Source organism: Vigna angularis, chromosome 3 (genome assembly GCF_016808095.1).
Source record: "Vigna angularis cultivar LongXiaoDou No.4 chromosome 3, ASM1680809v1, whole genome shotgun sequence".
Classification (NCBI taxonomy): Eukaryota; Viridiplantae; Streptophyta; class Magnoliopsida; order Fabales; family Fabaceae; genus Vigna; species Vigna angularis.
The window spans coordinates 39,817,657-39,832,457 of record NC_068972.1 but is presented as its reverse complement, the minus strand read 5'-3'; the positions used below and the strand labels follow the sequence as shown (position 1 = coordinate 39,832,457).

The 14,801-nt window shown below is 32.6% G+C and overlaps 1 protein-coding gene across 1 annotated transcript; it reads right to left on the bottom strand.

The window, feature by feature from the left end:
- Window positions 1-3,613: 3,613 nt before the first annotated feature.
- On the bottom strand, window positions 3,614-10,678 carry LOC108326136 (serine/threonine-protein phosphatase PP2A-4 catalytic subunit). The gene is made up of 11 exons (XM_017559428.2): window positions 10,316-10,678; window positions 8,909-8,965; window positions 8,493-8,576; window positions 8,099-8,170; window positions 7,212-7,283; window positions 6,931-6,971; window positions 5,300-5,366; window positions 4,488-4,679; window positions 4,288-4,377; window positions 4,086-4,193; window positions 3,614-3,981 (listed from the first exon to the last, which is right to left on the bottom strand). Exons 1-11 carry the CDS (start codon window positions 10,409-10,411, stop codon window positions 3,916-3,918), a joined length of 945 nt encoding a protein of 314 aa, XP_017414917.1. The 5' UTR covers window positions 10,412-10,678; the 3' UTR covers window positions 3,614-3,915.
- Between the last annotated feature and the right edge of the window lie 4,123 nt (window positions 10,679-14,801).

Genomic DNA, 14,801 nt, shown 5'->3' with positions numbered 1-14,801 from the left:
ATAGAGAATCTGAGTAAGTGGTATAAGACTTGTTAGAACCCTTGAGTTACTTAAAACTGTAATAAAGTTAGGAAATATGATTTTTGGTCCTTGAGTTGATGATTCAGCAGAATTTACTCTCAAATCTGAGATGAAACTCTCTAAATGATGTTAGAAAGGTTTAGGTATTCTTAGTTTAGTTTAGAAATGTGTATGATTCATGTTTGGAGGATTAGGAGTTTGTAAAAATGTTTAGTTTTGGTAAAATTTGATGTGCTCATAATTTTGCAGAAGTTTCTACATAATTATGGAGAAAACTGAGGGTTCGTGGTTGACCGCTCGGCCATGCTCTGATTTGGCCGTTCGGCCTTCTTTTGTGTTCGGTTATTAATTGGGTTTGGTGTCTTTGAAGTCCTCCCAGTTCATGACCGTTCGGTCTTAGTAGCGCTCGGTCTCGATAGTGCTTGCTCTGTACTACCGCTCGGTCTCGGTAGTACTCGGTCATATGCCAACACTTGGTCTTAGTAGTGCTCGGTGATGCACTAAGCGCTCGGTCTTGTACTAGCCATTAGGCTAATGATAGCGCTCGGTCTTGTACTTGCCATTATGTTAGTGATAACGCTCGGTTATGTACTGTCTTGGTAGTGTTAAGTCTTGTACTAGTGCTCGTTCTTGGTAAGTGATTGGTCTTGGACTAGCGCTCGTTCAATATAGTGCTCGATTTTGTACTAATATTTATGTTGGTGTTAGCGATCAGTATTATTGAGTTGTATGGTCTTTTATGAGCGCTTGTTCTTATACTTGTGCTCAATATCATATTTGTACTAAGTTAATAGTGTTCGGTCTAAGCCAATATTTTTCGTTCTGAATCATTATTGATTCATATCAGTACGAGTATTAGACTCCTGCTTGAGTCTTATTGTCTACATGATTGTTCGGTCATGTTCTCATATTAGGAGTACTCTCCCACTCGGTATTGTTCACAGGTTAGGATTGATCCTTCATGTTCGGTCTTAATCAAAGGTGGGGTATTGTTTTACTGAGACATGTGATATTTATTAAAAGATGTGAAGAACAAGGAATGATCATAATTCTAATGTATTGATGATGAAGTATGATGATATCTGAAATGTGATATAAATGAAATAGTATGGATATGAACGAGTATTCCAGGGAGGAATATTTCTAGATTTGTTATGGAATTGTAAAGTATGAATATGGTCAGACTAAGGTCAGACTAAGTTGTCATTCATCCTGACATTCTAATGGTCACCGAGTCTCAAGTAGAGAATGGTGGCGCATGTGGTGATAATAGCAGGAGGCATGGTTGCGTATAGCTTGGGGTTCCAACTATCAGACTAAACTCATGTGTAGACTTGGGTTTCCAGCTACAGTGAGGGATGAAGGGTTAACCTCGTGTGGTGGCTTGGGTTTCCAGCTATGGTAATTCTGATGATTTTCCGGATTACCTTTCCAAGAGTGCAAGAACGTCGTAGTTACAAAATTCATACAGTCCGAACAGTCAGAGTAAAGTGAACAGTCAATGCATGCATTGTTATATGATTATGGTTGGAAATGTATGATTGTTTGTTGCATGATGGACTGATTGATTTATATCAGATTTATGTGAGTTACCTGTTTACATAGTTAAGTAAATTACACTAGCTTACCCTTTAGTTTCCTGTCTTGTCTGGTTGTCCTTTCGGTCGTCCTTTTCCTTGCAATTATCACCCTGTGGGTGTGAGCAGAAGTTTCTCTGGAGCAGGCGATGGCAGGAGGAGATGGTTCTTGTTAGGGTAAGACCGTTCGGTCTGGTGCTGGTTTTGTATTAGTATAGGACCGTTCGGTTTAATACATTGCTTGTTTATCGATCGGTATGCAAGTTGTGTTAGTATAGGTTTCTATAAAGTTATAAATTTATGGTTATATTAGGATAACTGTAAATTAACTTTATTCTTCTTATAAACTGTTTTATTTTGTTATGAATGTAAGGACTTCTAAGTATAGTTTAAAACTATATTTTTTGGATGTGACACACCACTGCTAATTAAATTAACGTTTTTGAAGTTTCCTTTTAAAATTCATCAATGCTGGTTGTTAAGGGTTTTGGTTCATTTTTATTAATATTCGAATAATTTTTCCAAACATTACAAGCAAATATAATGGATCTTTGTTTTCCTACTAAATTCTCTTCATTTGTTGGATCTAACCACATTCTTCTGTTTCCTTTTCTTATTTATGGAGGGGCCTATGATGATGACCACATATGACTGTTTTGGCATGACTTACTTAACTCAAGATTCTCTTATTAAAAAAAAGTCTTCAAATAGTGTAACACTACATTGCAAATATGTGATTTAGATAAGTTTCAAATTAATTATGTGATTATCAATTAGAGTTTTATCGTACTCTATACTTATATTTAATTATTTTCATATTTATGGTTGGTTTAGTATTATATTTTTCTTATAAAAAAATATTTATAGATTAATCTTGACTCATGAGATTTTGTCTATAAGCTTTTTTAATAAAAGATTTTATTGATATTGTTAACTTTTTTTACTCCAACTCAGGTCAACTAAGACCAAATTATATAATTTGATAGAACTAGTTACAACCATTAATTTTTAACATCAATCTTCAATGTCTACCATTTTTAACATTCTAATCTTTATTTTCAAAATCTTCCATATTTAACTATCTTATTAAGATACAGTTTTTATAAATAAAAAATAGCCATCACTTCATTCTAGGGATTCTAAAAAACACATTTCTGAACTTCATCAAAATAAATCATTTTAATTCTTTTTAAATATTTATTTTTGTTGATTTTTTTACATAAGAATGTATGATTATCAATATTGAGAATTTTCAACCACACACTCTTGGCTTATTTCGTAATTTTAAAAAATAATGATTTCACTTCATTTGAAAACATTTCTTTTATTATACAATTTCTTTCAACCGTTCAATTCATTCAATATCACTCAAATCTCCGAAATATTTTTTCTTTTAATATTTACAAAAATAATAAATATTTACAAAATAATAGATGTTATAGTTTACACAAAATTTCAATTGTGTATAATAGTATTATACACATTTATATTAAAAAATGCTACAAGCCAACAAGTATTTGTACTCACAAAAAAAAAAAGTATTCTTACTTAAAGCTGTGTATTCCGCAATATATATAACACAACAAAGGGCGTTTTCTTTTCTTTTCCCTAGTTTGTATTGGCCACCACTCTACCCAGAAATCCAACACATCGACGAGGAAATTAATATCTATTACTTTTTTTTGTAGAAAATAATCATTCAACTTTCATTTTCAAATAAGGAAAAACATTTATATGCCCATTGTCTTGAAATTTCTGTTGTGTTTGGCTTTACTCGGTTATTGACTAACCAACATGGTGAGGAGAGGGGACATGTTTGACGAGTGTGTGTATTTTTTGTACTGCCTATCTTATCTCAGACCAAATCATAAACACCGATAATGTAATGAAATTTAACGTAATTAGTATGAACAGAACTGAATCACTATCATCATGCAGCTTTAACTGAAAATCGATGGCACAGAGCAATGCAAATCATCAACAGATATAAAATCCACTGCTACTAAAGACAGGGAAACACAAACAAAAAAATATCCACATTTCGCCGGAATAATACATTCTGACACTGCCATCATCTAGGAGATTTCTCCAATAGGATGTCCAACAAGTTCTTGTGCGTCACAAAAAAAACTGGAATTTTACCTGCCTATTTTACATCACAGCAGTATTGGGCAGTCACCGGAAATGTTTGGAGTGCGTACCCATAGATTAAGTGCTTACAGCAATCTCATCAATGAGGATGAGGATGAACAAACTACACGCAATTTGTGCAGAATGAGTTGTAACTATGACACCGGTACGATATGCCGCAGTAACATCATAGGAAGTAATCAGGCGTTCTACGGGTAACATCAGGTTCTCCTCTTCTGGGAGCAGGGTCAAACTGCAAGAACATTTCAAATTTAGGCCCAGCGATTCAGGCACATGAAAATATTTACCCTGCAGTGTTGAAGAAAATTTATGTTAAAACAAGAAAGGAAGGGAAACCTGGATAAATGTGTGGCCCTTGGAATCGTCAACCTCCAAAATTGAAGCCATGTTCCCACATCGGTAACAGTAGTTAGGTGCACTAAAAATGGTAACCACCTTCTGTTCCTGTTTTCAACAAAACAATGGACGTCTAAACTTCACTCCTTTAATTCCAAAAGGTAACAGACAAAAAAGATTATTCCGTGAGAAGGTCAATTACATGAGCCCAGTTAAATCCATCCATGACCAGCTGATGAGCTCTAGCGATTAACTTAAGCTTGTTTGAGTGATTAAATTGTTCGGATATATCCTGAAAGAGTGTGAATTTGAATTAGAAAGTAAAATACAGTAGCACTCCCTCAATGTTTTAAAACTAACATCTAACAAGGTATAGAATCGAGAAATTATATCTTTAGCTACCTGACCAAAAGTATATCCTGCACCACGAGGAGAAATTCCCCAGCCACACCTATCATCAGGGTCAGACCATAACAGATCACACATCGGCCCTTCATGAGGAACTTCTTGAACACGATCAAAGTTCCTTATGTTATCAAGAGTCTCAATTGAAGGTGAAAGCCCACCATGCAAACAGAATATTTCGGACTCAACCTGGAAGGGCCATATTAAATTAGAAGCTGAATGATCAAAACCCATAACTGTGACCTTCAACCACCAATTTTCTACCATTATGGCAAGAAACAATCATTATAATGAAAATGAATGGCAATTGAAATAGTTTCCCATTACAAACTAACAGAACAAACTTGAGCATTTAAATTCACTAACACAGAAATCCAGTGTAGTTTCATGTTCATCGTCTTTTGCTTAAAAGACCACATAGATCACCTTTAAAAGGCAGAAATTTCAAAAAACTAACTAATTTGGAAAATAATCAAGTACAAACCCTCTCTATGCTTTGCACAACTTTGTGAATTTGTTAAAATTGCCGATATCATGACTTAATCCAGTATCACACTCATCCCTCCAACATTTTACTTTCTCAAACATGTAAATTTTTAGATTAAAATTTGAATAAATGGGTACTGCTCGAGAAAAAAGGGTTCCTTCAACTCTCAATTGACTTAAAAAAGGGGAATGTTGATAATTTTGATTAGTATAGGACAAAGAATATATCTTAAATTTACATAATAACTGATATGAAGTTTATACTCAATTTATTGTTCTTCCCGCAAGTTAAAATCACAACCGAGGAAAAAAAATAAACTAACCAATGCAGTCAACGGAAAGAAATCAAAAAGGTCTGTAAAGGTCTTCCAAACATTAGCATTACCATACCTGCAAATAAAAATCATATGAATTATTATTGTGCATTAAAGGAAATATGGAATTAGATAAATCTATAAGATAACATTTTATTATCAATTCATAGTCTCATAGAAATGAACACAAAATAGAATTAAATCCAGATCAACTCAAGTTGAATGTCGATCTTAAATCCAGTCAATGTAGTTAAATGGCTTGGCAGATTTTTTGTCAACTGCCACAGACAACAGTGAAGGGTGGCTCACTATGGCAGCATCATAGGGTGCAATGATGTGTTTATAAGGAATAATTTAGGCCTTCCTCCATTCACAACACTGAATCCAATAAACATATAATACTTCAAATTTATTAGGGGTATTAATCATGATGAGCTCAAACCTATTGACATTAAGACTAATAATCCTAAGATATTTCTACAATTTTTTATCAAACCATATTTATTACCTCTTACAGTTCACACTCATGAATGCATGGGTTACCTTTACCCTATGTTCGGATAGGAAAAAAGAATAGGGAAGAAAATTTTAAAAATTTGATTTCTCGTTTGGTTGGAAGAGAAGATAAAGAGAAAACTGAGTTCAACAAAACAAAAATGTCAAATTTTCTATCCAATTCAATTCAAAATTTTCTTTTCTCCCATCCAAACGAAAATCCAATCCCAAATCTCTTAAGTATTAAAGCCTTCATTGTACATATACTTTACTTCCTTTTTTAAACAAAATACATCATCAGGTGTACCAGAACCAGCATAAAAAAAAAAGTACTTTACAAAAGGAAGTAACTTGACAAAGGATATATTCAAAACCAAAATATTCCTAATAGTTGTTGCCATTTATATATTTAATAATACTAATAATAGAAACACAAAATGAGAGCAAGAGTCGTTAAAGAAAGATTTGCAGAGATAACATCTTATGCAGCCTCAATCCTCCCTCAAAAAGAAGCATTCAGCATTCCTTTCTGAAGGATAACTCGTTTAAATTTGTTTTTACCAAATGCAAGTGGACAGACACACTGATGTTATCACTTTGTCTAGGTCAACTAGTCTGCAAAAATTGGATCCCACAAATTATTCTAATAGCTTATTATATCTTTGTCCTACTTCCAATTTAGACAAATGCAGTAGAACTATAGTCTATATATATTCTTTACCCGTGTTAACAAGAACAAGAGATTGTACACCAGCAAGAGTGTGTACCACACAACTTCCACAACCCTGGTCAGATGTTGCCATATATCAATCAAAATAAAAAACTGAACATCTCCAAATGGAGGATCGGGAATGAAATGGTTGTATACAGTGTTAAATCTCTGGAACAGCTCAGACGATCACTCCAGTTCTGTGTGTGTAAAGATACTTGCAAATGAAATCTAATTCTAAGAGTACACAAATGAAAATTGCAGGAGACAAATACAAAGGATTTCCCAAACAGCCTATACAGTACATGCCTTAAGTTTTTAACATAAGTTCATGAAAACAACATAGTCTGCAAATTATAAATATATACATTGCCCTTTAAAAAGAATTATTCCCTTCCCACCAAATTGAACTCTAAATGAAGGTGTTGAAACTCACTTTCTGAGGCACTCGTCGTAAAAACCATATACTTGAGTGATCTGTGCAAAAAAAACAAATTTTAAAAAAGATTAAGAAAGGAAGAATTAGCTCAACAACTAATACTTGTCTTAAAATCAAAGCCAACAACAACACATTATGCAACTAAAAAACCCTCCAAGACAAGTTAATTTTTGAAGCGTTAAAGAATACAAGCTACACAGTAACTCCATAAAAAAGTCAGAAAAATTACCTCAGAAAATATAATATATAACTTTGAATGGAAGATTATGAATGCATACCTGACGACTTTCATGATTTCCTCTAAGAATAGTAATTCGCTGAGGATATCGCACTTTCAGTGACACAAGAAGCTGGAGAGAATAATTAATCAGTACCTCCATCACACAATACAACAATAAGAAGCAAAGATACCAAGATACGTTAAAATAAATAAACATGCAGCAACTTCACCATTATTAAGTTATCCAAGGGACAATTGCAGCATAAATAATATCCAGAAAAAATATTTGCAATCTTTTGGATGTAGTCATGTACATAAACATGCTGACATTAAAGGAAAGGAAATAACTTCAACTGATGATTAAAATCCAGTACAATTAGATAGAACCTTCAATGATCTCAAATAAAAAATGTCAATTTCAAAACAGAAATCAAATATACAACCATAGCTTGAAATATATTAATTTCAGATTTGAGGTTTCATCAGAATATTAATTTCTTTAACCCCCAAAATACCTAAAACTCTCAGTAACACCTCCACCTAATATAGTGCATACTTATTTATAACATTTATTATCAACTGCAAGCCTTTCTAAATCTAACTTTGTTGAAAAGGCATCAATAATGCTGCATGGTGCAAATTCTAATTATATTGCCTTGTTATTATGTAATAAGTAAACTTGAAAGGAGCTACTTGCCATTTGGGGATGATCCAATATTCTATTTCACGCTAATAGCAAGAAGCAACTTCAATGCATACCCATACTTTCATATAGATCTCATAAGCCAAAAAATGTGAAAAACATAACATGCAAACTCCCAGAGAGGTTTTTTATCCCTTTTTTCCTTTTGAGGTGAAAAGGAGTGGGGACGAACAGCTAAATCACAAAGCAACAACTATTAATAGGTGCAGAATACTCAAGAAGTTTATCTTCAATGCACTTACTGTTACAGTTTCGACTGAATAATAACCCCGGTCCACATAATCACCCATAAACAAGTAATTAGTATCTGGACACTGTAAAAAGAACAAAAATTCTTAGATTCCATATCTAAAAAATCAGCAAAGTATAATATAAAAAACAAAAACAGAAACCTTATATCAAAAAGGTTCATTTTGCACCAGTGACACATGTTAGTAAACTTTAACGTGGTAATATTAGGGTTGAAGTGAATTCAAGGAGTAGTTTCCTGGTTATACAATCTACTCCGCAATACCTCTGAAGCACTTCAATCTTCAAAAGCCTTTTCTTTGGCAGGTCTCAATTAGTTAGTTAAGACATTCCCCAGCTGAAACAGAGAGTTGAATACAAAAGGAAAGTGATAGTCAGAACTGATACCTTCCCTCCAATTCGAAATAGTTCTGCAAGATCATGAAACTGCCCGTGAATATCACCACAAATTGTCACGGGGCTTTTCACAGGCTGTGATACAAGAGAGAGAGAAATTAATGCTTTCTTTCTTCAAGAGAAGAAAATAACATTCAATTAGAAGTTCCACAGAAATAGTGAGATGTATGGGCACCAAAACAAGTCATAAAACTTGAGAATGAACCCAGATAAAAGTAAGAGACAATAAAAGAAATAATATCAGACAAATGATGCCAGATAAGGCTGATGTCCAACAGGCAACAACTCATTTCTGCTACAAATGATTACTTTTCATACAGAGCATGGAACAGATGACAAAGCGTTGAAAAGTAAGAACAATATCTAGAGAAATATTGACAGATAATAAAAGGAAGAAAGGGTTGCACCTGGACATTACTTTCATCCATCAAAATTTCCTTAGCCTTCTCACATAAAACTCTTACCTACAGCAGAAACAAGAGCAGCTATTTATTTTTATGTTTATTTATACAAAGATAACATTAGTTGGAGGAGCAAAAGATTTTGGAGACAAAATCCAAAATAAGAGACATGATTGTGTCGTTAAAACAATCCACAAAAAGAAAGAAACAAAAACCAACATTAGCCTATAGCAAAACAAGTGTCAAGGAGCAAATAGGCCACAAAAGAAGCAATGGAAGCTATTCATTTTCCCATTTAAGTCAATTTTCATTTTTCAAGATACAAACTTTGATAGACAAGATCTCTTTTGCAGGGCGAAACAAAAAGCAATACTGCCTCATCCAAAAAGAGTAGTAAAGCACGAAATTATTATAAAAAGTAGACGAGATCACAGATGTAGCAGTCTTGCGCTTCAATGTACAAGTTTAGTGAGAAAACCCACAAATGTCCATAAGTACTGTCAGCCATGATGCCAACAAAGCTGTTACAACCTTACGCACATAACTCTTACTAAGTTATGACAAGAAACAAAATCACTTCATCTCACCAAGTACATTACAGAACGAGCAACGCTCCGTGAGAATTCTGAACCCAGAATCAAATACCCTTCAAAAGACAAACAGACAAGGCACAACAATCCCGAAAATTTGGGACAAGGGTCAGACTAAAGCAACATCACCCTTACAAAGTGAAGAGCCTGTGCATTACAACCACCCTATTACACCATCACAAGGGACATGCCTAAAACAGGCTGTTTGGTTCGCACCGGTTTAAACAATACTCTCGTCAAATTCCCACATCCAAAGTATAAGCTATTCCATATAGCTTCTGATTTTCACTGTTTTCTGCACCTCACTTGCCATAGTTTCAAAATCACAAAATCCTAAACTAGATTTTCCAAATATCATACATGCCAAACCGGAAACGTCTCATAACAACATATTCCTAAATCCTAACTTATGGAAGCAATTCGTAACATCCACATACCATAACCAAACAACCATAATTAAATTTCCTTCAAAACCCACGAAATTAATCACTTAATTTCCCTATCCAACTGTCCGACTACATCCAAATCCAATCAGGACTACAGGAACTACACTCAAAATTGCCGAAAAGGGAAATCGTTTTTTTGTTCATTTTCCGAACAATTTCCATTTCTATAAAAAAGAAAGTTCATATCCGCACACCTTGTAAAAGCGACTTTCATCTCGATCCTACCGGTTCTCTCATTCTCGGAGATTCCAAAGCCGAAAAGAGAGCGAAACAAAGGCAAAACGAAAAAATAACCACCGAAAATTTTCAAATCTTGCCAAAACAGTGAATTCCGCATCGACACGAAACGGATCGTGTCCGACGAGGAGAAAACAAACCTGGTGCTCGGATAGCGGCTTGCATTGCATGAGCTGCGAGATCTGCTCATCGAGATCGAAGTTTGATTCCGCCGATGGCAACGAATTGGCGCCCATGTCGCTGCTGGATTGGATTAGGGGAAAATGGAAACCCTAACCCTAACGGAGAAAGCGATTTGGTTTTCTCCGGTGTGGGGAGAGAGCAGAGTGAGGAGTGAGTGAAAATAATGGAGTGTTACGTAATGGCGGTTGATTTGCATAAACTATGTGCTCTCAGTAAAACGCTCTTTTTGTTTGTTTCTTTCTTATTTTGGTTTTTTCTTCCCTTCTCTGGCGTTCTTCAATTCGCAGTTTATCATCATTGCATGCTCTTCGAACAAGGTGACATTAATTGTTTTTTAAAATAGAGAGATTAAAGAGTTTATGTTTAATCATTAATTTCTTTTAACAGAAATAGAAACAATTAATTTCAAGAGTTTAATCATTAATTAAAAATTTAAGACCATTAACTTCAAGACTTTAGTTTTTCATTTATTTTTAAAAATATCAGAGATAATTAATAACTTCATTTCTTTAATTGAACAATTTTATGTTCTAACTAATACAAAATAATAAATTATTATCATTATTGTAATTATAAAATTAAATATAAATAAATTTACAATTTTATTATTAATTATTTTATTTATTTGTAGATATTTTTTTAATTAAAAATATATATGTTTAAAAAATTATTCAAATCGAACAGAAATGGTTAAATTAAAAAAATATTACTTAAAGGATATAATTAAAAAAATATTATTTTAATTTAAAAAAACTTTTATTTAGAAAGTAAATTAAAAAAATGTGGACACAAAAAATAATCCAATTTATATAAATGAATCCTTTTTTATATAAGTACAAGTATAGCTAAATAAAAAAATTATTTGTTATTTAATAAAATAAGTTATTTGATTGTTTTATATATGGTAGATATTTAAAAAAATTAATTATAATTGTGAGGATATTTAATGAATTTGATTATTTTATTAATAAAAATTGAGCTTATAAATAAAATTATGAGTTAATCTAATTTCATTTTTAAAAGATTACTTTCTCTTTAAAACAAAATATTCCTAAACTTTTATCTAATATTCTCACTAATTTATTTAGTTGTTTAAAAATTAAAGTACTTTTGGAATCGAGATCTATAATCTTATATTATTAATTTTTTAAATAAAGTAAGTTCATATTTTGTTCTTTTCGATCTTTTAAAAGATTTGTTTCAATAGAGATGGTAAAATGTCTGTATGTGAAGTTAAAGGTTTAAGATTGTTTCAAGTTATAATTGTTAGAGTGTGTTATAATTGTTTATCAAAGTTTTATATGTCCAAGTAGAGAAATATGTGTGAGGTGGAGTATATGAAGTTTGTGAGAGTTGAACATTTGAATAACATCTTTTGGAGTTAAGAACATCTATCTACTTAAAGGAAGCTAAATTAAAGATTAAATAATACTACTAAATGATAGTTTGATACGATAAATTAATTGTGAAATTGAGATTGGTGTCGTGAAATTTAATATTTGATTTTATGGTTGTATGTGTGTGTTAATCTAATATATATAATTAGGTATTTGCTTATTTTAAGTGGTATGCTGTAGTATGAGTTATAAATGACTAGATATTGGTCTCACTTAACTATATTGGATAGACAATTTTGGTATATTGTGTTAGAAGTTAAAAATATGTAATTAATTTGTTTATGTTGTATTGGTTGATTGCTTATGGAAATTTTATGAGATATTGTTGAGACTTTGGCAAGTATATCAAATCGTTTCAAGTAATAAAATCGGTAAGACCGAATATCGTTTCCCAAGATACTCGTGTCACCACACAATCGTATAATTTCCAACTAACTTAGACTAAGGAATGCTTCATAATTTGGGTTTTAGTACAATTAAAGTAAACATGCAACATAAATGATAAAAGTGATCTTTGATACTAAAACACTTGGAAATGGGAAGATTTGAAATGATATGGAATGGTATTGTTGGGGTATGATTTCACCTACTTCACTCTTATGTATAGAAAATCACTTCCTCTTCATTAATATGCCAATGTCAATCTACTAAATTACTCAAACCCAATCCCTTGGTAGAGAGAGCCTAGACTTCTTTATTAGGCTCCAATCCCTTGGAAGACCTAACAATTATTTCCGCATTAAGAATTGAGCTTTAAGACAACCAAAGGTCCTAGTTCTATCCCTAGATATTATTTCCTTTAGGTGTTTAATCCAAGTCCAGATTTACCCAACATTTCCCAATATCAAGCAAACCCTAAAATCATGTAATGGGTACCAACTTCACAACAAGCATTAAGAAAAGGAATTAAACACTAACAATCAATGAAAGAGGCATATATTCATTCAAAACACAGTAGTTTACATAAGAGTTTAGTGGCTACATTCATCCCCCAACAACAATGAAACTAGCTCTCCATGAATGGAGAGCTTGAGCTTACAACAATGGTGGAAATGGAAGAAGGAAGAAGACCCAAGGAAGAAGATAGACTGTTCCCACAACTCCTAGCTCGCCTCCAAGAGCTCCAAATGAGAGAAAACGCGTCTGGGTGTCAAAAAATGTCAAGTTCTTTGTGCCTCTGAGTTAAATAAGACAAATCTGTCATGTCAGCAAAGTTGATGCTCCAGCCCCCAGAAGAAGGAGGCTCAAGCGCACGACAATCATGATGCACTAGCGCTCAAGCCCCCATAAGCCAGGGGTGCCCGAGCTAGCTTCAGCAGAATTCTGGTTCTTCATTTGTGTTGTTTTTCTTGCTTTCCAGTGTCTTCATTTGATGCATAGACTTCTTCCAACTACTTTAAGCACATGAAAGCAGGGATTAGTGATAAGAATATTTCATTAAAGCTTAAGGTGCAACCACTTAACAAACTAAAAGAAAACTAGGATTTACAAGACAAAAAGTTAAGGAATGAATGACATTTTCTCTTAATTCATTACTGAATTCATGGTAAAATATGTCATTATCAGATATCAAATGGATAAAAGTGGTGTTTTTTGAGCTAAAATAATGTTATAATGCATTCAGATGAAACATATTAAGAGGTTAATAACTCAAAAGTAATCACATTATCAATCAAATATCATAAAGAAACTCATCATTTCTTGTGCAACGTTAGGTGTTCTTGTAATGTTGTTGGACACTAACGAGATAGTGCCTCGTTGTCTCAATTGTGTTAGACGAAACTTTGAAATCGTTGGATGCAAAAGAAAGAGTGAACTCACTAACTTGTTAGGATTAAGCATCACGTAGTGATCGTTAGGCATGATATGGAATTTAAATTCCTAACTAAATTATTTTTCTATTCTCAATTTTTTTAATTATTTAATTGAGTCCATTTATATTTTTTTTAATTAAATCTCATTTTTTGTTAAAACAGTTCAATTAAGTCATTTTCGTTAGATTAGTATAAATGACATTATTCAATGGAAATTGTTTGAAAATAAATAATTAGTAAAAATAAAAAGATGCAATTAAAGAAAAATTAGAATCACTTAATAAGTGAAAGACTTTTGGAAATACAATTTATAAATTAATATTAGTCACTTAAAGCACTGCATAAGGACTTTACATTGATTTTAAAATAAACATATTCATCTAGATGCAACCATGTTTCGAACTTTGGTTAAATTGGTTGCAAAGGAAAGTATAAATTTATATCTAATGGATTATATCATAACCTACATGTATGACTAATGATATTTATATATAGAGAGAGTCCTCAAAATAATTTAATTTTTTTTCAACAATTAAATCATAAATCATACAAAGAGAGAGTCCTCAAAATAATTGATCATTATTCATATATGGAATTTCATATAGCAACATTGTCGATATTTTGTAAAAATCTTAAAGTAAACAAGTCATAACTATAGGGGTAATGACATATTGACACCCTTTTTCAACAACTTTTATACACTGTCACATGTCAAAAGGTCATTGATCCAATTGGCAAGATTTTTAAACGAAAAAAGTGACGTGGAAAGCTCATTTTTGGGGATTTGGTTTCGCGAGTTTGTGTTAAGAGTTTAAACTACATCTTCATTCTCAAACCTTGTTAACTGAGGAGCATTGTTCATCGAACCACCATTCCACCCCTATTTGTGTTGAAGTTCCATCATTCCTTGGTCGTGGGTTTTTGTTTTTGTCTTCTACTTTAGGTTTTCAATCCCTTTTTAGAAACGTCGATAATTTTGTGTTTTTTTGCTTTGTTGTGCATTTTTTGAATCCTTTTTTTCATCAAGATTAGGTTTTTCTTCTTTCTTGGTTTTGAATTCTTTTATGGGTTTGTTTTGTTCTTTCGTAGTTATGTATTGTAGGGTTTCTTGTTCGGGGCCCTCTTTCATTGGTTTGACTATGTTTCGTTTTCGTGTGTTTGGGCATTATGGTTTTCTGTTTTTATAGCAATGAAGTGCATTCCAAAAAAAGTTGAAAGCAAGGTAAGTAACT

Excerpts from the sequence above, each read along its gene's own strand:
- LOC108326136 (XM_017559428.2), bottom strand. The coding sequence starts at position 10,411 with ATGGGCGCCAATTCGTTGCCATCGGCGGAATCAAACTTCGATCTCGAT. Across the intron at positions 6,972-7,211 it reads GAAATCATGAAAGTCGTCAG|ATCACTCAAGTATATGGTTT; the intron begins GTATGCATTCAT and ends TTTTTTGCACAG. Across the intron at positions 3,982-4,085 it reads AGGGCCACACATTTATCCAG|TTTGACCCTGCTCCCAGAAG; the intron begins GTTTCCCTTCCT and ends ATGTTCTTGCAG.